This window comes from Onthophagus taurus, unplaced genomic scaffold (genome assembly GCF_036711975.1).
Source record: "Onthophagus taurus isolate NC unplaced genomic scaffold, IU_Otau_3.0 ScKx7SY_15, whole genome shotgun sequence".
Taxonomy (NCBI): Eukaryota; Metazoa; Arthropoda; class Insecta; order Coleoptera; family Scarabaeidae; genus Onthophagus; species Onthophagus taurus.
Window position 1 is genome coordinate 1877888 of NW_027248940.1, and position 27046 is coordinate 1904933.

Consider the following 27046-nt stretch of genomic DNA (forward strand, 5'->3'; position numbering starts at 1 on the left):
AATTTCATTTCTTGAATCTTAATTGTTTTGGAGAAAATAATTTTTTTGCATAATCAGTTTTAACAAACGTCAAATTAATAGGCGATTTTTAAAAATCTATATAAAATAAGATAATCACCCTGGAAATTAATAATTTGGCATAAATTATCATTAAACGTTCCTTTATACCCTCAAAAAGTTTCATTTCTTGAATCTTAATCGTTTAGGCGAAAATAACTTTTTTGCATAATCAGTTTTAACAAACGTCACATGAATAGGTGATTTTTAAAAATTAATACAAAGGGATTATTTCTAATATTATTTATTAATTGATTAAATAAATTAATAAAAGTCGTCTTAATTTTAGGCAGAATACGTCGGCGATAAACTACAATTAGCTTCTATAACCAAAGAAGTAACCAACTCAAAAATTTGCAAAAAAATATCTTCATTAATCTTTTGACTTTGTAATGATAAAACCAAAGTTTCAATCGCACTTCTAAAAAGGTCTTCCCCCACTAAATACTTTAACCCACCGGGAATTAAATCGACGAAAATTTCGGTGAGTTCCTTTTTAGTTAAAGCCAAAGGGTTCGTTTGCAACCCATTCGGTAATTTTCCAATCATCCCATTCACACTTTTTAGCGACTTTTTACTATAATTCACCAAATAATCTTCGATTACGCTTCCAAAAAGGATTAATATCGATTTTACGAGCGCTTCCGGTAACAAACACGGAGTTGATTCGCAAAAAATATCCAATAAAGTTTTTGTAAGTGGAATGTTGAGTTCTAAATCGTCGATATCATCTTTAAACAAAAATTATTAATAATAATGATAAATAAATCAATAAAATAATAAATTACCGTCATATTTTTTCGTTGAACTCCAACCGGAAGTTTGATCCAAAACATCCAAAGATTCAACGGCTTCATACGCGTTATCAACGGTGCAAAAAGCGCGACGTTCATTTAAAAGCTTTTCCATTTTAATACTTAAATCGTTTTCCTAAAATAAAATGGTTAATTAATTTTTTTTTTAATTTTTTTGCGCTTACATTTAAATCTGAAGCTACGTAAGTCCAATGGTTAACATTTTCGATACTGATGAATTCGTTTTCTTGATCGATTGTGCTCTGATTTCCGGGTAAAGCCGTTTTTAGAGTATTCAAGGTGTTCTGGAAAACCCCAGTTGCGGTTCGGGCACAAAATTTATATAAACTGGGTAAAGCACCATCAACATTCGTTAAATCTTCAAAGCTACTGTTTGAAAGTGTTGATAAAGATCGTCCCGTTTCATCAATAGGCCTAAAATAAATTAATACTATTTTTACTGTTCAGAGGAAAATTAAAATTACGTTATGTTACAAAATGGTATTAATAAAAGTTGTAAATTTAATTATAATCAAATATTGTATATAAAAAATTTTGATACCATTAATAATAATAATATACATATATTTATTAACCCCATTACATGCAAAAAGAATTAGAAAAGAGAAACTACAAAAAAAAAAGCTATAAAAAAGTAACATAATCAAACAAAATATCAATTAAACTGAATTTGGAGCTGAAAAGGACCAAGTCAGTTAAGCAAGAATGATAAACTGTTTTTCATTGGCTCTTGAATATAAAAAAAATATATACAGGTGTCCCGAAACTCAACGTCAAGCGGGCACCGGGTGAGAGGCCAACTCATACCTGTTCTGCCAAAATAAGAAAAAAATTCTATGTCTCTTAGTTAAGTGGCAATAAACATATTTTTGAAAATGTTAAAAATTGTTCCCGTATATCATACCTTTAGGTACTACGGTCAGAAATGATTACTTGCATGACTGACAAGTGTTGAATAATAAAGCGATTATTCCACAGTTCTGACACGACCTACTAATCAAAAAATAAAATATTAACAGAAATGACAGCTTTCTTATATTGAGGTTATGTCTGAAATGTCTATCAAGTATGATGCGTTCCAGACAGGACGTCGCGCCTTATTTCTATGTAGGTAAGATAAAGGCGCGACGTACTGTCTGGGACACACCATCTGTTCCGATTCGACGGAACCCTCCTCACCCCGCATAGCTTATTTTTGTTTGTCTTTCATTTGTAATTCCATTAAATCGCTCTTAAAAAATTACTAAGCAATAATTTGGAAAAACTGATAACGGAATCCGACAACCGACATTATTTAACATATTTTGGTAAAAACCGCGTTGAAATCCGCCAGGTCGGTTTCGAAATAACCGCATCCTATTAAACCGCGATTTTATGCGAAACTATATGAAATATCGAAAAAATAAAATATTCCCCATATTAAGAAAACATCGATTTACCACCAATTCAAATTTGAAATTTTTTCGTCAAATAGTTTTGAAGAAAAAAAATTGCAAAGTAGACAAAGTTGCTGGCACTCTCAATAATCAGGTACTTTTTCACTTAACTCGCGAAAAAAGAAAAACCGCGGACCCGAAAATTTCCAAATTAACATGTGATACGCAGAAATGTTCACTGATTACAATAAACTTACCGCAATTTTTTCCATTGAGCAGTTACGAAGATATCGATCTTTAAAGTGACGGGCCTTGACTTTTTGCACGGATAGTAGTGTCGTCGACGAAATGAAATTTACAGTTTCCTGTAAATTACGGGGCGGTATTTAAATTACGGAATATTATTTTTCTGCTATTTAAAAACAAATAATTATGTTTATTACAACAACTGTTAATACAGAAATATTTAATGGATTGCATTGTTTTGGATTGGAGAAACATGTTTTTTTAATTTTTGGCATAGTACCGTAATTTACAGGAAACTTTAAATTTTATTTCTTCGACGACACTAGAAAAAAAAGTATATAAATAAGTATGGAATGGACATTTGCAGGGAGTTTTGCACAAAGCTAGACTATCCTTGTGGACTTGTCGCAGTCTTTGTGGAAAAAATTGGGGTCTTACCCCTGAAAGACTGTACTGGCTCTATGTGACTGTGGTTAGACCTATGATCACATACGGAGCAGCAGCCTGGTATAGGAAAGTCCGACAGACTTCAGTTATCAGTAAACTTATCTGGTCCACTGAGTCGCCACCAGTATGCTTATCAAGCGGGAAAATCAGCAGAATTGGCTCTACACAACTTAGTTGGTAGAGTATCCAGGACGCTGCAGGATAAAGAAATCTTGGTGTGTGCGTTTCTGGATATAGAGGGAACGTTCAACAACGCAATACCACAATCTCTTGAAAGAGCTGCTCTTGACAGGGGAGTGGAAGCAACTATAGCGGGTTGGATCCGGAATATGCTAGATAGTAGAATAGTTTCTACTTCACTCCACGGTGATACGATACGCTTCAGGCCGGAAGGTGGCTGCCCGCAGGGAGGGGTGTTATCTCCCCTGCTTTGGTCCCTCCTAGTTGACGATCTGATTGCGATAGTCGAAGCCGTTGGTGTGGAAATACAAGCTTATGCTGATGACATTGTCGTTATGGTCAAAGGAACCTGTTTGCCGAGGATATCTAAAGTCCTCCAGGTGACCCTAGATACCATTTGCGCTTGGTGTAAGGGAGAGAACCTCTCAATAAACCCGCAAAAGACAATTGTTGTGCCCTTCACCAGGAAGCGAAAGGTGGATGGACTAATCCGCCCAACTATCCAAGGTGAAGAAATTCCTTTCTCAAAGGAAGTCAAATATCTAGGAGTAATCCTAGACAAAACCCTGTCATGGAATGGATATTTGCAGGGAGTTTTGCCCAAAGCTAGACTATCCTTGTGGACTTGTCGCAGTCCTTGTGGAAAAAATTGGGGTCTTACCCCTGAAAGACTGTACTGGCTCTATGTGACTGTGGTTAGACCTATGATCACATACGGTGCAGCAGCCTGGTATAGGAAAGTCCGACAGACTTCACTTATCAGTAAACTTTCACGAATTCAACGAGTAGCTGGATTGGCAATCTCTGGTGCGATAGGCACAACGCCAACTCTAGCAATGGAGGTTCTGCTTGGCCTATCTCCTCTGCATTTGCATATAGAGAAAGTGGCTAGAACAACCATTTACAGATTCAAGCAATATGCTCAAAACTGTTCCGACATGTCCTACCAATGGGCTGCGGAAGACATTATAAGCACTGATACTGTGCTATCAATGCCGTCAGATTTGGCGGTATCACTATCAGTGATTAATGCTCGATACCAGATTGTACTGCCTGAGCGGCAGTCCTGGATCGAAAATGAAAATTCTCTGGTTCGGGCAGACATTTGCTTGTACACAGATGGATCAAAAACGCCTGAAGGGATAGGAGCAGGAGTATACTGCCAGACACCTCGAATTAAGCAAGCCTACAGCCTGGGTACGTACTGTACTGTATTCCAGGCGGAAGTATTTGCTATTGACATGGGTGCTAAAATCCTTCTTGAAAGAGGGGTGAAGAACATGACAGTACGAATTTTCTCAGACAGTCAAGCCGCTCTCCAGCGCTGCAAGCCGTGAAAACGGTGTCGGCTCTGGTTAATGATTGTAAGAGAACATTAAACACACTGAGTTGTGATAACAGAGTCTCTCTGATCTGGGTCCCGGGTCACTCTGGGGTTGCTGGCAATGAAGCGGCAGATAAGCTAGCACGAGATGGCAGCGCTGAAGCGTTTGTGGGACCGGAACCAGCAGTTGGTGTATCATTTGCGATGGCCAAATATAGGATTGTACTGTGGGCTGAAGAGAGACTTCGCCTACTGTGGACCAGTTCTCCTGGAATGAGACCAGGGAATATTTTAGGACTTGCCCGTAGTAGCATAAAAGTTCTAATGGGTGTTTTTACTAGGCACTGCCGATTAAAAGCACACCTCAACTTGTTGGGTTTAGCCGACGATGTTGAATGCCGACTATGTGCGGAGGAAGCAGAGACGGTTGAGCATGTTTTATGCCACTGCCCTGCCGTTAACCGTATCAGATTCTCGATTTTTGGGTCGCAGTTTATCTCCTCAAAAGATCTGAATGACCTTTCGCCGAGCAAGGTATTAATGTTCGTTAAGAACGATATCTATCGGGGTACAATAGATCCTTAGGGTCGCGGTGCAAGGTTGGTTGGTCCGCCTACCCGATATGTATTCTATGTAATGTAATGTAAAAATAAACTTTTCTTTTAGTGTCGTCGAAGAAATTAAATTTACAGTTTCCTGTAAATTACGGTTCTATAACTAAAAATTAAAATAACATACTTCTGATATTTGAAACAATTATATTTGTTGAATTGTTTAATTTATATATGTTTTACACAAAAGTTGCAATAGATTGCATTATTTCACATTTTTTATTTCGATTTAATATTATTTTTAAATGACTTAATAAATTATCGATAGATAGCGCTCATGTGTGTTTTTTTTTTAATTCAAATAAACTTAGCAACATTTGTTTTTATTCAAAAATTTTCTGAAGTGTCACTTTAAAAATCCTGTTTTTATGATCAATTACGAAAATTTTGAAAAGTTTGACATGTTAGAATGTTACATATTAAAAAATTATTTGTTTTTAAATACCAGAAGTTATCTTCTTATTTAATTGTTAACTTTTTAGATTTTACCTACCGCCTCGTAACTTACATTAAACTGTAAATTTAATTTCCTCGACGACACTAGATGGAAATTTTATAAAAAAAGTTTATTTTTAGCTTTATTCTAAAACAATAAAAAATAGATCTGTCGAACCCTATATTTTTGTATCAGAAAAAAATAACGAATTTAATAAGCATGGTATCTCAAAATCTAAAACCGAAAATTTTTTTTTGACGATGTCATGAAATTCTCCGTAAAAAAGGGTCCATATAATGTCGTAGTTATAATACTCCACCTATAATAATAACCAAGATAATTGCACTTATTGGTTTTACGATATTTTCAATTTTGGCCTCTAGGGGAAAAACAAAAGACGATAGCGCTATGAGGTTTTCGGCATTAGCAATTTCTCGAAAAACGAGATCATGACATGTAAGCTACTTTTTTTCTAACTCTTATAGTTTCCGAGTTAGCCTATTCGGACATCGAATTTGAACCACTCTGTACAGGGTGTCCAAATTTCGATGGGTTTGCAGGGTATCTCAGTTATTATGAAAGATAGAAAGTTGTGGTTTTCGCGAACCTGAGCTACTTTTTTGTGAAACTTACAATGCCGTAAACGAAATTTTCATAGACCTCTTCGTTTTTGATACACAGGGAGTATTTCAAAATTTACGATTTTCAGACACCCCCCGTATCTCGGCTATCCGGAAACTTAGTACAAAAGTAAAAACGGGTTCTAATAGATTTTTTCACGTAGAATCCAATGATGCACGTAGAATTTTTCTAGACATCACGGTTTTTGAGTTATAAACACAACTTAGGTTTTTTTAAATGGAACCACCTATATTTTATTTTTTTATTGAACTAGAATTTTTTCAAGCTTTTCAATGATATATAATACTCTATACTTACCTTTATAATTAACCTCGAAATTAAAAAAACCACATTATTTTATAAGTAGGCTATGATAAATTAAGTGATCGCGTTGCTAGGATACCAGAATAAACAAAGAATTTTGAAAATACTATAATATTAATTATTGACTTATTAAAAAAATGTATCTATTAAATTTTGTTTGCTAAAAACGAAAAATTATTAAAAACTAAACATTATGCAAATATGGCTTCAAGTTACAAGAATTGTTCAAAGTTGTTATCATTTTGATGCACACATTGTTCACAAAGTTTAGTAATGCGTTTAATTGCATTTAGAATAGTTATGGGATGTTGCTGTAAATGTGAAAAAGCATCAGTTACAGCAATTTTCAATTCCAATTTTGTTCGATTCTGGGTACTATATATCCAATTCTTGATATATCCCCATAAAAAGAAGTCCAGAATAGATAAATCAGGTGATCTTGCTGGCCATCGCGTTGGACCATGTGTGCCTATCCACCTACCAGGAAATTCTGCAGTTAGGTAGCGACTCACTACTTACGCATTATGAGCGGGAGCTATGTCCTGCTGAAAATAAATATTATTTAGCCGAATAAGAGGAATATCATCCAAAATCTCTGGCAAGATGGCCAAATAGCGATTAGTGCAAAGGTTTCCTTCAAATATTTTGTAAACAATTCGTGGCCCAATAATAAAACATGCCACGTTAAAACCAAATTTTCCTTGACGCTCCCGCTCAATTATAATATGTTGGTTTTCTTGATGCCAATGCTTGTTATTATGACGATTATAGATTCCTGTGCTGGTAAAATATGCCTCATCAGACCATATAATAGAGGAACTAAATTCAATATTATTTTGTGCATGGTTCAAATACCAGTTACAGAATTCCAAACGTCGTTCGGCATCTCCCGGGTGTAAGTGGTGAACTATTTGTTCTTTGTAGGGTTTATATTTATACTTTTTTAGAATCGCACAGGCTGTCGATTTTTTAATTCCAATTTGACATTCAATTTCCCTACATGATGTTTTAGGCGCGGCTTCCACACATCCTAACACGGTAATTTCATTGTTATTCCGATTTTCTTTATTATATTTTTTTGGCCTGGGCATCAAAAAACTTCCATAATTGATCAAATTACGCTTTATTCGCAAAAAAATTTTTGAATTTGGTTGCGCTCTTTCTGGATATCTGAAGTGAAACAATCTGCTAATAAAATGTTATTGCTGATAAATGTTGCATTCTACCTATTTATGTATAATTCAGCAGCTTGATTAACATTTTCATTTGCATGAATGTAACATGCTAGCTTGTCATATTTTTCATAATTTTCATAGCGCTCCATTTCAAGAAAAAGATAATTAAGTTAAGTTAATTAAAGGTAATTAAGTAACACACGACTTATTGTTAGCACAAAATTCAAAATTAAGTTTGACAGTAATTAACTATATTTACTTTGTTTATTCCGGTATCCTAGCAACGCGATCACTTAATAGACAACCTAAGCCTTGACGTAACAGAGATGGGCGGAGCTTATATCGACTCCAAACATTTTCATAGCTAAGTGTGTTGCTAACGGTAAATCACCATATGCAATTTTTCAATTAGTGTTAAAATAAAATAAACTAAGTGACTTTTTATGACATTTTTATTACGGTTTATCATTAGCAACTGTGGTTAGCAACGAAAGTCGATATAAGCTCCGCCCATCTCTGTGACGTCAGGCTAGGCAGTCTATTTATCATAGCCTACTTATAAAATAATGTATTTTATTCAATTTCGAGGTTAATAAATTATAAAGGTAAGTATAGAGTATTATATATCATTGAAAAGCTTGAAAAAAATCCAGTTCAATAAAAAAATAAAATATAGCTGGTTCCATTTAAAAAAACCTAAGTTGTGTTTATAACTCAAAAACCGTGATGACTAGAAAAATTCTACGTGCACCATTGGATTCTCCGTAAAAAAATCTATTAGAACCCGTTTTTACTTTTTTACTAAGTTTCCGGATAGCCGAGATACGGGGGGTGTCTGAAAATCGTAAATTTTGAAATACTCCCTGTATATCAAAAACGAAGAGGTCTATGAAAATTTGGTTTGAGGCATTATAAGTTTCACAAAAAAGTAGCTCAGGTTCGCGAAAACCGCAACTTTCTATCTTTCATAATAACTGAGATATCCTGCAAACCCATCGAAATTTGGACACCCTGTACAGGGTGGGCAAATTTGGGTGTTATATGCAAAAGCATGTTCTGAATTCTAAATTGATATCTCAAAAATCGAGTGTTCTCTGATTTTTTAAACAAATGTCTGCTGGAGCAGATTTTTCTAGAAAAATGTGAATAACTCGAGAACGGCTGAATCAAATTGCAGAAAGTAAAGTTATTCATAAGCCTTGAAAACAGACAAATCCAACCTTGTAAAAATATACAGGATGTTCCATTTAAAAAAATAAAGTAGGTATAACCGGAAGTGTTAGAAATCTGAAAATATTTTAGTCGAAGAGAATGCAATTGATAATACTTATATATGAATTCTCAAATTTTTATTTTTTCCAGAACCCCAGAAACGTCTAATGACCGGTCTCGCTGAGACATCCTGTATATACGTAACTGGTTCGTTAGAACTTTTTTAGGTTCCACTATGCGTAGAGGTTTGAAATATTGGTAGCATGGGTTGTTCATTCTAAACTTTCAATCTAAAATATTTTCAAGATGGCCACCACTTCCGGTCTACCGGAAGTAGACCACAACTTCGTTATTTTAAATGGAATGCTATAGTTTTTATTACACCTTTCAATTATACATAAAAAAATATTGATAAAAAAAATTGTTGACTTTGATAAAAGTTGTTGGTACCTACCATTTTTTGTTTTCGAGTTATTTTGATTTTAAGCTTTTTTTGGCAAATTTCACCATGCTCTTTAAAAGCCTATATCTCAGTTAACGTTCATTAAAAAAAACCTCTAAATTGGCACGATTACTCTTCAGATGTTACCAAATAGATTGTCATTTCTTGTATCAGAGTATCTTACACAGGGTGGTCAAAAATTGAATTACCGTTTCTCCATATTCAATGGATAGAAACTCGAAAATTTTAAATGGAACACCCCGTATTTTTTTACCCCATCAGAAAGGGAATTTAATTCTACAAATTATCTATAAACATTCCTATACCTATTTATTGTACTTTTCCTTCAACATGCTACCAAAATTTCAAACCACTACGAATAGTGGAACCTTAAAAAGTTCTAACGAACCAGTTACGTGAGACACCCTGTATATGTATAATTAATAAACTTACATCGGGCTTAAAGCAGGTGTTGTTAAAGTCGACTCAGTTTGTTTCTGTTGCAACAAACTCCTTAATTTCGCCGTGGTCGTAGCTAAATCCGTGGTATCCTCATATTCCAAATCGGGGCTAAATTCATCTTCTTGCGATACGCTCAAAATCGGAGGTTGCTTCTCCAACAAAATTTGTCCATCGAAATTGGGCGAATCTTTAATTAGCGGATTCATCCAAACCGCTTCCTCCTCCAAACTCTTCTCAGACTTTGAATCTTCGCTAGAAACCGGCCCAACTCTCGATAATTTCCGCCCCTTTTCTTTGATTTCGTTAAAGTTTTCGATAAGAACCGGCTTAATCCGCCCGAAATCCGACCTTAATTCGCTTCCTTCTTGTAACCCGGTTAAACGAAGTCCTTTTCGAAGCCCGGCCATTCCAAAATCAAAAATTCCTTCCATGACTCCAGCCGCTTCATCTTGAAGGTCGCCGAATTTGTGCATTGCGGATGATGTGACTTGGGTGACTGGTTTGACGACGTTGTTTACTGTTGTTTGTTGGAGTTCTTGTAAGGTTGAAGTTACGCTAATAAAGTTTGGGATTGAAGTTGAAATTGGGTCTTCTTCTTTTTTGTCTTCGATTTCTTCGGTATCTTTCCATAATTTTTTGCCGATTAAATCTGTTATTTCACTTTCGGGGTCGTTAAAATCAACCAATAAATCTTGCCCCAAAGAAATAGATTCTAAATCGCTCGAATTCCGCCAAGTTTTCTCGCACGATTTCGACTCATAAATTTTAACAGGGGATGAAATCGTTTTGATCGAATCAACTTCATCAACTCCAAATTTTTCTTCTTCAACTTGATCAACAACTTCCAATTTTATTTCGGAGATCTTTTTCGGCGAAACTTTCGGAGTATTACTTTTCGAAATTACATTTTTATTCTCTTCGTGATGTTTATCTTGATAGTTTTTTGATTGATCGAGTACGATTTTTGGTTGCTTAAAATCTTTTTCGTGGTCGACGTCAATTAGGCTTATAGCGTCGTATTCATTGAGACTAAAAGGTAACTTTTTGTTGTGATTCTTTGAAATCGAAATCGACGCTAATTTATAGTTTATTAAGCAGGGTGATGATAAATTCACTAAAATGTTAGCTGTTAATTTTTTTGATAAAATCGATGTTACGGTTTTGCATGGAATTGAATTGAAAACTTCCCAACTGATGAATTGGCGGATTAATTTGCTTGTTAATTGGGAGATGATGTGCTCGAAGGCTTTGTTGTTGTTGCTGGCGATGTGAGAATACCTGAAAAGAAAATTTAATTTACCATACTGTTCAGAGGGAAATTAAAATTACGTTATTTTAAAAAATTTTGTTAATAAAAGTTGTTTGCAATTTAATTCAATACAAACCAACTCAATATTTTTCTAATACAAACCAACAATTATTATAGATCATTTTAAAGAGAAAGCTTTGAACTTTAATTTAAAATAAGTCTCATTCCTTAATTTCAATAAACACAGCTTCCAGGAATTTTTAAATTAGTATCTTTTTTAACACTTTGAGGTTATACGAAAATGTAAGTTTTATTTCAACTTTTTTTTTCTCAATATTTTTCCGAACGAACCCAACAATTATTATACATCATTTTAAAGAGAAAGCTTTGAGCTTTAATTTAGAACAAGTCTGATTCCTTAATTTCAATAAATACGGCTTCCAGGAATTTTTAAATAACATCTTTCTTGTCACTTTTAGGTTATACGAAAAAGTAAGTTTTATTTCAACATTTTTTTTCTCAATATTTTTCCGAACGAACCCAACAATTATCATACATCATTTTAAAGAGAAAGCTTTGAGCTTTAATTTAAAATAAGTTTCATTCCTTAACTTCAATAAATACGGCTTCCAGGAATTCTTAAATTAACATCTTTTTTGTCACTTTTAGGTTATACGAAAATGTAAGTTTTATTTCAACTTTTTTTTTCTGAATATTTTTCCAATCCAACCCAACGATTATCATACATCATTTTAAAGAGAAAACTTTGAACTTTAATTTAAAATAAGTTTCATTCCTTAATTTCAATAAACACAGCTTCCAGGAATTTTTAAATTAGCATCTTTTTTGACACTTTGAGGTTATACGAAAATGTAAATTTTATTTCAACATTTTTTTTCTCAATATTTTTCCAATTCAACCCAACAATTATTATACATCATTTTAAAGAGAAAGCTTTGAGCTTTATTTTAGAACAAGTCTGATTCCTTAATTTCAATAAATACGGCTTCTAGGAATTTTTTAAATTAACATCTTTTTTGGCACATTTGGGTTATAAGAAAATGTAAGTTTTATTCTAACATTTTCTTTCTCAATATTTTTCCAGTACAACCCATCAATTATTATAGATCATTTTAAAGAGAAAGCTTTGAACTTTAATTTAAAATAAGTTTCATTCCTTAATTTCAATAAACACAGCTTCCAGGAATTTTTAAATTAGCATCTTTTTTGACACTTTTAGATTATACGAAAATGTAAGTTTTATTCTAACATTCTTTTTCTCAATATTTTTCCAGTACAACCCAACAATTATTATCGATCATTTTAAAGACAAAGCTTTGAACTTTAATTTAAAATAAGTTTCATTCCTTAATTTCAATAAACACAGCTTCCAGGAATTTTTAAATTAGCATCTTTTTTGACACTTTTAGGTTATACGAAAATGTAAGTTTTATTTCAACATTTTTTTTCTCAATATTTTTCCAGTACAACCCAACAATTATTATAGATCATTTTAAAGAGAAAGCTTTGAGCTTTAATTTAAAATAAGTTTCATTCCTTAATTTCAATAAACACAACTTCCAGGAATTTTTAAATTAGCATCTTTTTTGACACTTTGAGGTTATACGAAAATGTAAGTTTTATTTCAACATTTTTTTCTCAATATTTTTCCAATTCCACCCAACAATTATTATACATCATTTTAAAGAGATAGCTTTGAGCTTTAATTTAAAATAAGTTTAATTCCTTAAATTCGATAACTACGGCCTCCAGGAATTTTTAAATTAGCATCTTTTTTGACACTTTTAGATTAGACGAAAATGTTAGTTTTATTTTAACATTTTTTTTCTCAATATTTTTCCAATCCAACCCAACAATTATTATACATCATTTTAAAGAGAAAGCTTTGAGCTTTAATTTAGAACAAGTCTCATTCCTTAATTTCAATAAATAGGGCTTCTAGGATTTTTTTAAATTAACATCTTTTTTGACACTTTTAGATTATACGAAAATGTAAGTTTTATTTCAACATTTTTTTTCTCAATATTTTTCCAATTCAACCCAACAATTATTATACATCATTTTAAAGAGATAGCTTTGAGCTTTAATTTAAAATAAGTTTAATTCCTTAAATTCGATAACTACGGCCTCCAGGAATTTTTAAATTAGCATCTTTTTTGACACTTTTAGATTATACGAAAATGTAAGTTTTATTTTAACATTTTTTTTCTCAATATTTTTCCAATCCAACCCAACAATTATTATACATCATTTTAAAGAGAAAGCTTTGAGCTTTAATTTAGAACAAGTCTCATTCCTTAATTTCAATAAATAGGGCTTCTAGGAATTTTTTAAATTAACATCTTTTTTGACACTTTTAGATTATACGAAAATGTAAGTTTTATTTCAACATTTTTTTTCTCAATATTTTTCCAATTCAACCCAACAATTATTATACATCATTTTAAAGAGATAGCTTTGAGCTTTAATTTAAAATAAGTTTAATTCCTTAAATTCGATAACTACGGCCTCCAGGAATTTTTAAATTAGCATCTTTTTTGACACTTTTAGATTATACGAAAATGTAAGTTTTATTTCAACATTTTTTTTCTCAATATTTTTCCAATCCAACCCAACAATTATTATACATCATTTTAAAGAGAAAGCTTTGAGCTTTAATTTAAAATAAGTTTCATTCCTTAAATTCGATAACTACGGCCTCCAGGAATTTTTAAATTAGCATCTTTTTTGACACTTTGAGGTTATACGAAAATGTAAGTTTTATTTCAACTTTTTTTTTCTCAATATTTTTCCGAACGAACCCAACAATTATCATAAATCATTTTAAAGAGAAAGCTTTGAGCTTTAATTTAAAATAAGTTTCATTCCTTAATTTCAATAAACACAGCTTCCAGGAATTTTTAAATTAGCATCTTTTTTGACACTTTGAGGTTATACGAAAATGTAAGTTTTGTTTCAACATTTTTTTCTCAATATTTTTCCAATCCAACCCAACAATTATAATACATCATTTCAAAGAGAAAGCTTTGAGCTTTAATTTAAAATAAGTCTCATTCCTTAATTTCAATAAACACGGCTTACAGGAATTGTTAAATTAGCATCTTTTTTGACATTTTTAGGTTATACGAAAATGTAAGTTTTATTTCAACATTTTTTTTCTCAATATTTTTCCAATTCAACCCAACAATTATTATACACCATTTTAAAGAGGAAGCTTTGAACTTTAATTTAGAACAAGTCTCATTCCTTAATTTCAATAAATAGGGCTTCTAGGAATTTTTTAAATTAACATCTTTTTGACACATTTGGGTTATAAGAAAATGTAAGTTTTATTTCAACATTTTTTTTCTCAATATTTTTCCAATCCAACCCAACAATTATTATACATCATTTTAAAGAGAAAGCTTTGAGCTTTAATTTAAAATAAGTTTCATTCCTTAAATTCGATAACTACGGCCTCCAGGAATTTTTAAATTAGCATCTTTTTTGACACTTTTAAGTTATACGAAAATTTAAGTTTTATTTCAACTTTTTTTTTCTCAATATTTTTCCAATACAACCCAACAATTATTATAGATCATTTTAAAGAGAAAGCTTTGAGCTTTAATTTAAAATAAGTTTCATTCCTTAAATTCGATAACTACGGTCTCCAGAAATTTTTAAATTAACATCTTTTTTGACACTTTGAGGTTATATGAAAATGTAAGTTTTATTTCAACATTTTTTTTCTTAATATTTTTTCAATACAACCCAACAATTATTATCGATCATTTTAAAGAGAAAGCTTTGAACTTTAATTTAAAATAAGTTTCATTCCTTAATTTCAATAAACACAGCTTCCAGGAATTTTTAAATTAGCATCTTTTTTAACACTTTGAGGTTATACGAAAAAGTAAGTTTTATTTCAACATTTTTTTTCTCAATATTTTTCCAATCCAACCCAACAATTATTATAAATCATTTTAAAGAGAAAGCTTTGAGCTTTAATTTAAAATAAGTTTCATTCCTTAAATTCGATAACTACGGCCTCCAGGAATTTTTAAATTCGCATCTTTTTTGACACTTTTAAGTTATACGAAAATTGAAGTTTTATTTCAACATTTTTTTTCTCAATATTTTTCCAATTCAACCCAACAATTATTATACATCATTTTAAAGCGATAGCTTTGAGCTTTAATTTAAAATAAGTTTCATTCCTTAAATTCGATAACTACGGCCTCCAGGAATTTTTAAATTAGCATCTTTTTTGACACTTTTAGATTATACGAAAATGTAAGTTTTATTTCAACATTTTTTTTCTCAATATTTTTCCAGTACAACCCAACAATTATTATCGATCATTTTAAAGAGAAAGCTTTGAACTTTAATTTAAAATAAGTTTCATTCCTTAATTTCAATAAACACAGCTTCCAGGAATTTTTAAATTAGCATCTTTTTTGACACTTTGAGGTTATACGAAAATGTAAGTTTTATTTCAACATTTTTTTTCTCAATATTTTTCCAATTCAACGCAACAATTATTATACATCATTTTAAAAAGAACGTTTTGAGCTTTAATTTAAAATAAGTTTCATTCCTTAATTTCAATAAATACGGCTTCCAGGAATTTTTAAATTAACATCTTTCTTGTCACATTTAGGTTACACGAAAATGTAAGTTTTATTTCAACATTTTTTTCTCAATATTTTTCCAATCCAACCCAACAATTATTATACATCATTTTAAAGAGAAAGCTTTGAGCTTTAATTTAAAATAAGTTTCATTCCTTAAATTCGATAACTACGGCCTCCAGGACTTTTTAAATTAGCATCTTTTTTGACACTTTTAAGTTATACGAAAATTTAAGTTTTATTTCAACTTTTTTTTTCTCAATATTTTTCCAATACAACCCAACAATTATTATAGATCATTTTAAAGAGAAAGCTTTGAGCTTTAATTTAAAATAAGTTTCATTCCTTAAATTCGATAACTACGGTCTCCAGAAATTTTTAAATTAGCATTTTTTTTGACACTTTTAGGTTATACGAAAAAGTAAGTTTTATTTCAACATTTTTTTTCTCAATATTTTTCCAATCCAACCCAACAATTATTATACATCATTTTAAAAAGAAAGCTTTGAGCTTTAATTTAAAATAAGTTTCATTTCTTAAATTCGATAACTACGGCCTCCAGGAATTTTTAAATTATCATCTTTTTTGACACTTTTAGATTATACGAAAATGTAAGTTTTATTTCAACTTTTTTTTTCTCAATATTTTTCCAGTACAACCCAACAATTATTATAGATCATTTTAAAGAGAAAGCTTTGAACTTTAATTTAAAATAAGTTTCATTCCTCAAATTCGATAACTACGGCCTCCAGGAATTTTTAAATTAGCATCTTTTTTGACACTTTTAGATTATACGAAAATGTAAGTTTTATTTCAACATTTTTTTTCTCAATATTTTTTCAATTCAACCCAACAATTATTATACATCATTTTAAAGAGATAGCTTTGAGCTTTAATTTAAAATAAGTTTCATTCCTTAAATTCGATAACTACGGCCTCCAGGAATTTTTAAATTAACATCTTTTTTGTCACTTTTAGGTTATAAATACGAAAATGTCAGTTTTATTTCAACATTTTTTTTCTCAATATTTTTTATATTTTTACTTAATATTTTTATCTTTTTTGACAAGATGCAGAAAAAAGCAAGTGTTACTTATTTCCTAACGTAATAAAGAATTTATTATTTTTATATTAGCAATAAAAGTTTTTCTATGCTGCAACATCAATAAAATATATTTTGGAATATAATCTAATATTACATAATATGCAATCCCCGCATTCCAGGGGGATTGCATATTTTACTAAAATTGATTCCAAAGGCCTTTACTGAACGTATCATGTTTGAGCTCATTTTAAAGTTTTTTTTAGTAAAGAATACACCATGAAAGAACACCACGAAGTTGTCCATTTGTTTACTATGTGATAACTGACTTCAGGTTTAAAATCTCAACCTGAATTTTGACATATTTGTAATCTTCATTAAAAATCCTTTAAAATGAGTACAAACACGACATATCTATCTTCAATATTAATGAAGTTATGGTCAAATAGAAATATCAACGTCAATTTCGACATATTTGTGATTGTCGTGAAAAATCCTTTAAAATGAACCCAAACATGATACGTTTAATTCCAATATTAGTCGAGATATAAGCAACTTCCGGTTTGAAATGTCAATGTCATTTTGAGAAATTCTTAATTTTTATAAAATGTCTTAAAATTTATCACAAAAACAAAAATGCAATAAGAAAAATTAAAAATTAAGGTTGGTATTAATATTTAATGATTAAATTACTATTTTCATTGTTACTAACTTCGGGTTTAACGTTTTTTATTCTAACTTTTTTGTTTTTTGAGATAAGTGTGTCATGTTTGGACTCATTTTAAAGGTTTTTTAATGAAGATGACAAATATGTCAAAATTGACGTTGACGTTTCAAACCGGAAGTGATTGTATTTCCATTAATATTAAAGTTAAATATGTCGAGTTTGGACTCATTTTAAAGGATTTTTTATGAAGTTGGCAAATATGTCAAAATTAAAAGTTGACAGTTCGAACTTTTTGGTTTTTTGAGATAAATGCGTCGAGGATTTGGACTCACTTTAAAGGTTATTTTATGAAGATGACGAATATAATAATGAAATTAAAGTTGACATTGACAACTGAAAGATTTTTTCACGACTAAACCCGACTGTTTCTAGTTCTAGGTTTAGTGTTAGTTCTAGTTTTAATTGTTATTTAACCCTAAATTCTTGTACATTTTAATTGATCTTATAATTTCATCCGTTTACCCATTTTGAATTAAATACAACCTTTAAATCCGATTATGTGTTTTTCATTAAAAATTTAAATTCAACGTCAATTTTGACAAACAACTGCAATATTTGGATCTTAATCACCATGGTAACCGAGTCAAGTTGGATAACCTTAAAATAATAAAATTTTTTTCGATTATTTTATCAATTCTAACCTAGTTTTTATTAATTTTAAAACAATTCGAATTCTTTACGATTATCTCGCATTCATAACAAATTCGTTAATTGGAATTTAATTTAAATCGATTCTAATTAAGAAAAATAATCTAAACACATTTTTTTTTGATTTAATCCACTTACCTTGTTTATACTTCCCTAGATAAACTAATTTTGAGTTAAATACAGCCTTTTAAACCAATTAAATAAGACTTTTTCCTTAAAAAAAACTTAAATTCAATTTCAATTTTGACAAGCACCTACAGTATTTGGATCTTAATCACCATGGTAACCGAGTCAAGTTGGATAACCTAACAATAATAAAATTATAACCGTTAATATTTCGCTTTATATTTTTATATTTTTGTGTATTGCTTCTTAAGTGAAATACACTGTATAAATAAAAACATAGAAATGTCAATTCTTCCAATGACGTCACAGCAAGGCCTTTGCAGTACCAGAGACTGATTGTATGTCGAAATCTCACCGTAAGATGGCATTAGCGTCTATATTGAAATAATTTAATTAAACTAACAATTTTATTATTAATAGTGGGAATGATGAGAGACAGCAATAACAATTATTACCAGTATCATTCTTTTAATTTAAAAAGAATAGATTCCAATTCGTGTTATATTTTTAAATTTGCTGCTAACTTCAACTTTTAAAATTATATAGTTGAAGTTTGTTCAAAATGACAGATGATGGACAGACGAAAACGTCATTTTAAAGTGATTTTTCGGTAAGAGTATATTATAGCTTTGCTTCAGCTAACGTTATAACTGGTTGGAAACTCGTCCGATGCAATCTTACATGTCATATTATGATCATTATGATGCAGTGATATTCAAATGTGGGGGCATTATTTGACAGGTGTAATTGCTGTTGGTAATTGCATCTGAGGAATTCCCAACCAGTCGGAACGTTAATTGGAGCCACATAGTGGCTCCAAACACTTTCCAAACAGTTATTATGTGATTGGAACTTTTATATATAAACCCAATCTAACCTGTATTCTTGTGGTTCGGTTCTTAGCTGAATAATTCCAAAATATCCCCAACAGATGGCGCCATATGCGTTTAATTTTAACATTGTCTTTAAATATTTAAAGGCACTGATTTTGTTAAGAAAATATTAGAAACGCAAACGGGAAAATTTGAAACACTTATAAATGTCAATTAAAGTTCGGGTGAAAAACCGTCAAATAAAGAAAATGAAATATAAACGTCTTACAGTTCTTGTAGAATCTTTTAGTGGTTGTTCAAACAGAAAATAAAAGTCGAAACACTTTTAACGAACATCTATTTGAAATAACACGGAAATACTTTAAGCACAGAAAATTGACGCGTGGTCTCTTGCACGTGAACGTCAACTCTTATAGAAAAAACAACTGAATAACAAAACTTAAAAAATACGGAACGGCCGACATATTAAATTATAATTAACAAAAATAACAGAAACTATTAACTTTCAAACATTACCGCCCGCCTTGCCGAACGGAAGGCAACCGAAATAACAATAAAACATGTGAAAAGAAAGCATAATCTAATATTGAAACATAATCAAACACAACAAAATAAAAGAACGACGGACAACGTTAAGAAAATCCGAAACAATTAATGAAAACGAAATTAACACTCAATTATCGACACTCGGTAAGACACAAAGTTTAGTGACGGGTCGCGTTAAAGTCGTTGTTGGTGTCTTCACCGTTGCCACTCGCGCAAATCCGTCCGGTCCGGGGTGGAGATGCGTAATTCGACCAAGTGCCCACTTGGACGGAGGGAAACGTTCGTCCTTTATAAGAACCAACCTTCCAACTTGAGGTAAGTTACGTTGCTGATACCATTTATTGGAATTTTGAATGAACTGGAGATAAAATCTCTCCCATTTTAGCCAGAAGTCGTCTATCATTCGTCGCAAATGTTGCCATCGTGAAAGACGTGAAATGTTAACGTCGAGCAAGGAAGGCTCAGGAACTACAGTGAGGGAACTGCCGATGAGGAAATGGGCGGGCGTTAAAATTTCGTAAGAATTAGGGTCATCGGAGATTGAACAAAGAGGTCGTGAGTTCAATACGGCCTCAATTTGAACGAGGACCGTCGAAAATTCTTCATAAGTAAGTGTTGTTGCTCCGACGACCTTCTTAAAGTGAGTTTTAACTGATTTTACGCTCGCCTCCCATTTTCCTCCGAAGTGGGGCGCTGCTGGCGGATTAAATTTCCATTCGGTCCCGTCACAACTGAGCAGATGTGCAAGATGTCTCCACTGCGACGAGGCTGCCGAGAACACTGTTCGAAGTTCCTTATCAGCTCCCACCAGATTTGTTCCACAATCGCTATAGATGCAGCTTGGGATTCCACGACGACCGGAGAAACGTTTGAATGCTGCTAGGAATCCCGCTGTCGTGTAGTCAGAAGTGATCTCCAGGTGAACAGCTGAGGTAGTCATACAAACAAAGACGATTAAATATCCTTTGTACATTTTAGCTCCTCTCCCTCGCATACTGCGAAGCTGAAACGGCCCAGCATAATCTATGCCTGAATGTTGGAATGGTTTTGAAGGACGAACTCTGGCCGAAGGAAGTTGACCCATGAGCTGCTGGCTTGTAACAGCTCGCTGTTTTGCGCATATCATGCATCGATGGATAAAAGCCCGAACGGGAACACGGCCTCCAATGATCCAAAACTGTCGACGAATGGAAGTGGAGGTAAGTTGTGTTCCTCCATGCAATGTTCTACGATGATGGCTGTCAATTATCAATGTAGTGAGTCTGGAGTCCCTTGGCAGTATAATTGGGTGTTTCTCGTCCCAATCCAACGTCGAAAATCGAAGGCGACCAGTGATAAGGAGAAACCCCAATCCATCAACGAATGGGACTAAACGGAACAGTGGGCTTGAACGTTGAACTGCTTTTCCGCTCTGCAGAAGTCGGATCTCTTGACCGAAGTATAATTGCTGACATTCGCGAACCCAAAACATTAAAGAGCGATTAATTTCTTCCGGCGACAGAATATCTGAAACAGAATAAAGCTTATTTCTGTCGAAAACTCTGATACACCAAGCCGTAACACGAAGAAGTTTGCTCAAGGACGAATATTTTTCTTTAAGGTCCCAGCCTTTTTCACCATGGATGCTGTGTTTGAAGTTGAAATAGCTCGTTGCTCCACGTCAGCTTCGGTACTCAACGTTGCCCGGAACAAAGGCCACTGTGATGATGATGAACGGAGCCAGGAAGGTCCGGATCACCAAAAATCCTCTTGCTGCAGTCTCCTCAATGGAACGCCACGAGATAGTAGATCCGCTGGATTATCCTCGCTTGGGAGATGATGCCACTTCGCCTCGGTCAATTCCTGGATCTCGGTCACCCTGTTGCGAACATAGTCCTTCCAACGTGATGGATGGCTGCAGATCCAGAATAGAGCAACGGTCGAATCGCTCCACAGGTGCACTGGATGATTAATAAGATCCAAAGTCACGCGAACTCGTCGGATCAAACGCGTAAGAATAACCGCGGCGCACAACTCGAGTCGCGGTATCGTAACGCGCTTAATTGGTGATACTTTTGTTTTAGCGATAAGGATTGAAACACGCACTTCATCGCCCGAAACAACCCGAAGGTAAACCACCGCACCATAAGCGCTGTTCGAGGCGTCAGCGAATCCATGAACCTCAACCGATTGTGCACAGTCCGACAACCCAAGCCACCTCGGTACCCGAATAGTTGGAACCTCTTTAAAATTATCAAGGAAAAAACTCCACCGCGTCACCAAATCGCTTGGTAAAGAATCGTCCCACTCAAGATTTCGAGTCCACAGCTCTTGCATAAAGATTTTGGCTGTAACAACGATAGGAGCTAGCCAGCCGAGCGGGTCAAACAACCGCGCGATAAAGGATAAGATGACGCGTTTGGTAAGTTCGAATGGTTTATCAGTATATGACTTGAAACTGAACAAAAAATTATCCTCTGAATTGTTCCAGAGCAATCCCAACGCACGCGGCGAGTTTGATTCGTCTAACTTAACAGTACTTGAACCTGAAAGGAATTCAGGAGCTAAAGAACGAAGCACTTCAGGATGATTCGACGTCCATTTTCGCGCAGTAAAACCGCCCGCCGTCAGGATAAGGTTCACTTGAAAGATAACCTCCTGAACCTTGTCTAGACCGTTCGCGCCCGAGAGGATGTCGTCCACATAGGTGTCCAGTCGAATAACAGAAGCTCCCAGAGGCTGTGAGCTTAAGTGTTCGTCCGCTAGCTGCCGAAGGCACCGAATCGCTAAGTATGGCGCGCACGATAACCCGTAAGTAACGGTACTTAGCTGATAGGTTTGAATAGGATCCGTACAGTTTTCACGCCAAACGATTTGTTGATACCGCCAATCGTCTGGATGTACTTTAATCTGTCTGTACATTTTTTCTAAATCACACGCGAATACCACCGGATGGCGTCTCCACCGGAGAAGAACGTCGACCAACTCGGTTTGAAGTTTAGGCCCGGTATGGAGACATTCATTTAACGACATGCCCGAAGATGTTTTCTGAGACCCATTAAACACGACGCGCAATTTTGTGGTCGAACTGCTCTCCCGAATAACTCCATGATGAGGCAAATAGAATTGAGGAAGTTCACGCAGCGGGGCCGATACTTGACGCATGTGATCCAATTCAAGGTATTCACACATAAATTGATTGTACTTCTGTTTAAAATTCAAATTTTTCGCGAATCTCAGTTCAAGTCTTGTGAAAGTCTGTATGGCAATCGGATAAGAAGCGCCCAATTCAGTGGGAGACCGACGGAAAGGAAGACGAACCACGAAACGACCGTTTAAATCACGCGAATAGTTACTCACAAAGTGATCTTCGCACTCTTTTTCGTCCGGCGAAATACAGGGAACCGAAACCGTATCGTCTTCCTGTTGCCAAAAACGTTGAATAATTTCAAGGAGTTCCCGATCAATCGAACATTGAAACGCGAACGGGTTTGAGTTTGAAGACGGTTGATCGGCCATGATACCGGAAAGAATCCACCCGAGGGAGGTTTGTTGAGCCACGAGCGATCCATCCTCGCTTCTTCGAATTCCATCTTGAATTATTTTTGAGTAGAAAGTAACCCCAAGAATCAAATCAATATTTCTAGATGATGTAAAATCAGGATCAGCTAGCGGAAGGTCTGCTAACTCGAAGGGAATATGCGCTGTTCTTTTTTGAGGAAGATATGCGGTAAGTTTCGGGAGAATTAGAGCTTCTTCTTCGTATGAAATGAAAGGGTTCACTTTTGATGCTAGTTTAATGTTCACAGTACCGCGTGAGACACTGGTGTGCTGCGACCCAATGCCAAAAATTGGGATACTGGCTGAATGACGCGAAATCTGCAACTGTTGCTACAGGGACTCGGAGATAAAGGATACTTCTGATCCTTGGTCGATGAGAGCTCGAACTAGAATGGTTTCACCGCGACTAGAAACTGTTAACACTAGCGCTGTCGCCAGAATCACGGGGGTATGAACGTGGTGTGAATTTATAACGTGAGAATTTGAGGAAAGTGGCGCTTGATTATTATTTGTTCGAGATGAAAGTTGCTGAACGTTTGTTTCGGGGTTCGCATGCTGTGTGCTTGTAGAGCGTGAACGGGAATCTGAAGGGGCATCATGCAACGTGCTATGGTGATTCTTGTTGCATACGCGGCAGCGCTTCGAAACGCGACAATCCTTTACAAGGTGAGGTCCAAGACAGTTAAAGCATCGTTTATTACTTTTCACGAATTCGATTCTTGCAGACGGACTCTTCGCAAGGTACGTTGGACATGAAGAGATATGATGATTCGAAGTGCATATGAAACAGTTGGACGTTCCGGAAGATGCGTTGTGAACTTTTACAACTCGGATCTTCGTGGAATGTGAAGTTTGGTTAGGCTTTCGGTTTGCTTGCAAGTTCTTGATTGCCTCCAATGTATGAATACGCCCGATTAAGAAGTTCTCGAGTTCTTCATACGTTGAGGGATCTCGATGGTCACCGATGGACTTTTCCCATTCTTTCATCACGTCCATATCTAATTTTCTGATAATCAGAAAAACTAGAAAATAATCCCAATGTTGGACGGGACATTTCAAAACTTCAAGCGCACCGATTGCTTCTTTCACTTCCCCGACGAGTCGTTTTAATTCACTCGAAGATTCGTTCTTCATAGCGCGCGCGGAAAATAGTATTGCTAATTGAGATTCGATTAGTAACCGGCGATTTTCGTATCGTTCAACTAACGTCTGCCACGCCCTTTCGAAATTTTCATTCGTTATCGCGATGTTTTTGAGCAATTGAGCTGGCTCACCGATTAATGTCATTTTCAGGTACTGCAATCGTTCAACGTCTGATAATTCCCGATTATCAGTAACCATTGCGACGAACAAATCCCGAAACTGAGCCCAATTAGCGTACTTTCCGTCGAAATTGGGAAGTTTGATTTGCGGCAAATGTCGCGATGGACGAACCATCTCCGTTACGCTTCCAGCGGGGGCTTGAGAAGGCTGAGGAATTAGAAATGATTCCATCAGATCGAGAATTTCGCCCTTGGCCTCCATATACGCCTCCTCACAAACCGAAAATAAATCATCTGTGAAATATATTGTTTCTGTGAATAAATGCCGATATTTTGACAAGTATTTAAGCGACTCGTTGAATTCACTCCAATTCGCTTCAAGTCGCTCAAGACGACTTTGAATGTTTCCGCGAGTACGTTTCGCGATCGCGAGTTTTTTAATATTGTCTATTGTGCGAGAAATTAACCCGTGAATGTCATTTTGCCGTTCAAAAATCGGGTTTAAGTCAATTTCACTAGCGGTTGCCATGGTAACGTAACACAAATAAACACGAAAACGAAAAATCGAAAAACACACAAAACGTTCTTTCTCTCCGCACTTCCGGTTATAGATCCGGCTCGAAGGACCAAAAAATGTTAAGAAAATATTAGAAACGCAAACGGGAAAATTTGAAACACTTATAAATGTCAATTAAAGTTCGGGTGAAAAACCGTCAAATAAAGAAAATGAAATATAAACGTCTTACAGTTCTTGTAGAATTTTTTAGTGGTTGTTCAAACAGAAAATAAAAGTCGAAACACTTTTAACGAACATCTATTTGAAATAACACGGAAATACTTTAAGCACAGAAAATTGACGCGTGGTCTCTTGCACGTGAACGTCAACTCTTATAGAAAAAACAACTGAATAACAAAACTTAAAAAATACGGAACGGCCGACTAATTAAATTATAATTAACAAAAATAACAGAAACTATTAACTTTTAAACATATTTTAAGTACGAAGTTTTTGTTTAGAGAGTTGCATTTCTACGAAGCTATTTTCTATGATGTTTACTCAATGAACCTTAGCTTTTCATGACATGAGATGGAACAATAAGACGTGTTGTGTATTGGGTCATATATGTTATACTATAACACGTGCAAATTTGGTTGCATACCTCGCAAAAATTAATATTATGCTAGTCAACTTAACCTTCAAATTTTCAAATTAAATTTAATAATTATTATTAATATTTACCTATAATGCTCTTCAATTGATCCAAATTTTTTCTTTTGCCTCCGAACAGCCTTTTGATACTCCTTAACATGGTTCAAAAAAATCACCAAAACACCATGTAAAAATTTCTTGCTATCAACATCAATTAAAACTTGCAAAAACCTCCGCAAAATCTCATCAACCAAATTTTTGGTTTCATTCAAAAAAGTTTCATCCTTACTTATAAAAAGAAACCACTTTTTGATTAAAATTTCAACGTCATCAGTAAAATCATCAATCCTCTCATCAATACTTTTAATCTTTTTAAAATCTTCTTTAAACATCACATCACTTTCTTTAATCTCTTTTGATTTGAATAAAAGCCCGTTTTGTAAATAAACAAATCCGATTTTTGTATATTTTAAAAATGGGTTTTTCTCGAAATCGTAAACGATCGGTTTGTTTTGTATCAAAACTTTTCGAATTAATTTCGAAGTCACCCATAATGTTAATGAAAAAATGAATAAGATGTACGATATTAAAATTAATCCGTTGATTGGTAAAAAATTTAATTTTAAGTCAACACCGAATGAAATCACGATGAACGATAACGAAATTATAAATAATTTTCCTGTGAAATGATCTAATATCATCGTTGGGGAGTTTTTAAATAAATATATAAACAATCACTTGTCAAAAACACAACGAATTTCGTGAGTTAACGTTCGAGACGAGTTGGAAAAACTTTATTTATTGATCCGTTTAGGAATCAGCTGATTTATATACATACATCGTGGAGAAAAATACACGTGTTTTTGATAGATAAGACTGCTGTTTTAATCATCATTATGTTGTGTTTTATCTTGTTTATAAACATTGATAATAAGCTGATTGTATCTTTAGTTATCTTGTGGATAAAATTATCTGTTATTGGGGTATGTTGGGTTGCATAAGCTAGGTACATCGATTTTAATGATTAAATTAAATTAATTTAGTTAAAATTGTTATTTTAGAAAATTTTATTAATAAAAAATGATTATAATTTTACTATAATCAAGTATTGTATACAACAAATTTTGATTGTATCAATAATTATTGAGATAACCTCAAAAATATTCATTTATGTTTGCAATTTTCGCCGATTAAGTTTAAAATATTCGTATAAAATTCATTTCTTGGAATATGAGTATGAAAATTTCCCAAAGTGTTAATAAAAGTGTCCTCTTTCCAATGCACCAACACGTTTTGAAAAATAACTTTTAGTTTTTGAGAAAACAATATTTGAAGTTTTGATAAAATGTTGCAATTTTCATCGATAATTTTCAAAATTCGCTATAAAATTAATTTTTTGAAGGATCCTTGTGGAAATATCACCAATTATTAATCAAAGTATCCTCTTTTTAATGCAACAAGCCGTTTTGAAAAATCGCTTTTAGTTTTTGAGAAATAAATTTTTCGACAATTTTTTCGAATTTATCAATTTTCGCCGATTAAGTTTTAAAAATTCGTATAAAAT

At 33.5% G+C, this 27046-nt stretch overlaps 1 protein-coding gene across 1 annotated transcript; it reads right to left on the reverse strand.

Moving 5' to 3' along the window:
- Positions 1-285: 285 nt before the first annotated feature.
- LOC111418398 (uncharacterized) lies at positions 286-26296 on the reverse strand. The gene is made up of 5 exons (XM_071200848.1): positions 25573-26296; positions 9720-11006; positions 1037-1286; positions 846-987; positions 286-788 (listed from the first exon to the last, which is right to left on the reverse strand). Exons 1-5 carry the CDS (start codon positions 26181-26183, stop codon positions 343-345), a joined length of 2736 nt encoding a protein of 911 aa, XP_071056949.1. The 5' UTR covers positions 26184-26296; the 3' UTR covers positions 286-342.
- Between the last annotated feature and the right edge of the window lie 750 nt (positions 26297-27046).